We start from the raw sequence: 2,765 nt of genomic DNA, 5'->3' as shown, positions 1-2,765 counted from the left end.
TCCAGCCCCTTCAGATGCTACTAAAGATCCCTTGAACTCACCCCATTACTAGAATATGCAAAATCTTTCCAATTCTACCTGTTGTTCTCAAAGCGGCTGGCTGAGCTTCCTCCGAGTGTCTTCCAGGTGTACTGGAGCCTGGCGGTGGGCTCACTGCTCCCCTTTGCTGACTCCTGCACAGATGCTGATACCACAACATAGGTCTTACAGCTGTCAGTGGTTTAGCCCCACCTGACCAAGTTTTGTTATAGATGTGTCCCATGTGTTTTTTATTGTTATCCTAGTGTTCTCTGTGTTTTAATGACTATATTTGGGAGGCTTCAGAAACTATGCCACCACTGCTATATTTCCAGAATCCCTTAAAGAACAAATGCTGGTTTTTAACAACCTTCATTAATAGAAAATGCCTAGAAAACACTGTCAGGGCACAAAATCAGCATGAGTAATGTTGATAAATGTCTCCCCAAAATCAATCTCCATAGCTAATTTTACTGTGGCAACATATATTCTCCCTTCAAGATAAAACCAGCATGGGACCAGCAAACAGACCTTGAACCCTAGAAAGTATTAGACAATGGCATTATTTCTACTAGCAAACTATAAATGCAAACCAGTTGACCTATAAATATGTTAATTAAGAGACAAACTAATCCCCTATTTGTAGAGAACCTACTATACATACCTAAAGCAAAATATACAAGATAGTATCTGGAAAAGGTGAATTATTGCTTATGACAATGAATTCTCTGTGGCTTCCGATTTCAAAAACTAAGAATATGTAAAAAAAAAAGTCTGGAATACTACTACAAAAACATTAAGAGAGATTTTCACCAGGTAATGGAATTACTGATTATTTTTTTGTTTGTTTATCTCTACTTTATAAAATTTCAAAATGAAAAACTAAGCTTCTTGCAAAAGTGTTTAATAAAACAACTTACGCTAGAACCATGCTGAAATCTGAGTGGTTGAACATATATCCTCCAACAACCCACATTATATTTCCATTGACCACAGCTTTATGAGAGGCTCTGGGGAGCTTTAGGTTAGAATATTCCTCTTGAGTCCAAAATGACTGGTTAGCTGGCACAGGAATTGAACATCCAGGACCTAACAAAACATAATAAATTAACTTCACAAAATGCAGCTTTAAAATTATTGCATTTCAAGTTTTAATCGCCTAAATGTAATAAATATCTAAAGAATACTTAGTCTTTCCTTTAGCATCTAAATATCAGACAAATTCCTTTAATTTGTGCTTTTAATTTACTCAAAGCTAGTGACCAGCAGTAATCTCTCATAAAATTCAAAATCACATTATTTTCTAATGATGACCTGACCATATCCAGGTTAGGATTTTTTAGTTATGAAATACTTGCTTAAGCAGCCCTCAGAGGAAAGAGTGGACAAAGAGAAATGACTAATTCAAATGAAAAACTTTAGGATTAAAATGTAAAGATTAGTCCCTGGAGTAATAATACAAACTATCCATTTCCTGGAAAATCAAGAAACTCCATTCTTGGGAGGTTTGGCTTCTGTTGCAACATTTGCACAGTGATAGGTACTCAAATACTTAACTCCTTGATGTCAGCTAAATCGAATGAACTAAAACAACTAAATAAGCACAGATCCTTTTACAATAAAAGAGGTATGAGGAAGGGGTAAATGTATAAAGAAAATCAGCAACAGCTGTTACCACTCACCCCTTAAAGCATTTACTAAAGCTTCTTTAATAATTTTTATCTGCAGATAATTCCATTAGCTAGCTGACTGCCTTAGAATTCTACTAAATGACCCCCATTTTCTCTGAATTTACTGAAAGTTTCTGAGGCGATACCATTACTGTCAGCTCTTGCCCCACCTCCCAGCTCGGTTCTCTGCTGTGTCTTCTTATGGCTGAAACCAAGTTCTCCAGTTTTCATGAACGAATTTGCAAAGAATGTCAAACTCCTCCACAATTCTAGAGACCACAATCACACATCTATGAAATTCAAAGATTTGTAAGAAGCTCAATAAAGAGATGTGAAAAGCTAAGCATTATCTGATATTTGACTAACATAAATGGTATAGATGCTAGGACCAATCTATAATTTACTAAACCAGGAATATACTGTAAATTGGAAGAAAAATTAAAGAAGCTCCTACCCTGCCACCCTGAAAAGCAGGAACATCCTCTGACATCACTTGAATCGCAGAAGCCTCGATGAGGAGAACCACAGTTATTTACACAGTGAGGAATGTCACATGCTTCACCTTTCCAGTTTTCAGAACATTCACATTGAACAGTGTTGCTGCTGTTACTGATCTTACATTCTCCGCGGCCTGAGCAATTATTCGGACACATGTCAAAACTACAAAGACAGTGGGGGAAAATTAAATCAACACAAAGCAACACTTGGAATAACTTAGCAGAATTTCCTCCTACACAAGGTTTAAGGATCTCACTGTCTCTGGTTCATTCACAAGCATAACTGCAGTACTTACCATTCAGCCTAAATGAGGTCACACAACACTGCAGAGCTAGGGCAAGTAATGAAATCAAATCGACCTTTATGGACTCTCCTAAGAGCAAGTTAAAGAAATTACAAAGAGAGAAGAGAGTCTTGGCTTCTCAGGGTAGGATGACTATCTTATTCTTGGTAGCCCATAAATGCTGAGCATTACAAAACTACCAAATGCATGCTTGTAAGTTTGGAGAGGAAAAAAATAAAACAAACTGCCAACAATACACCACCACCCTTATGGAATATACAGAGGTGCCCAAAAAA

At 37.0% G+C, this 2,765-nt stretch overlaps 1 protein-coding gene across 1 annotated transcript in view; it reads right to left on the bottom strand.

Moving 5' to 3' along the window:
- The window catches only part of ATRN (attractin), a 157,644-nt gene that overhangs the window by 104,412 nt on the left and 50,467 nt on the right, over positions 1-2,765 (bottom strand). The window contains exons 5-6 of the mRNA XM_019644591.1: positions 2,143-2,348; positions 939-1,107 (exon numbers count right to left, since the gene is read on the bottom strand). Coding sequence (XP_019500136.1) covers positions 939-1,107; positions 2,143-2,348 — 375 coding nt within the window. The remainder of the gene's footprint in view (positions 1-938; positions 1,108-2,142; positions 2,349-2,765) is intronic.

This window comes from Hipposideros armiger, unplaced genomic scaffold, assembly GCF_001890085.2.
Source record: "Hipposideros armiger isolate ML-2016 unplaced genomic scaffold, ASM189008v1 scaffold_89, whole genome shotgun sequence".
Classification (NCBI taxonomy): Eukaryota; Metazoa; Chordata; class Mammalia; order Chiroptera; family Hipposideridae; genus Hipposideros; species Hipposideros armiger.
Note: the sequence above shows the minus strand (reverse complement) of the source record. Positions and strands in the feature narration are given on the sequence as shown.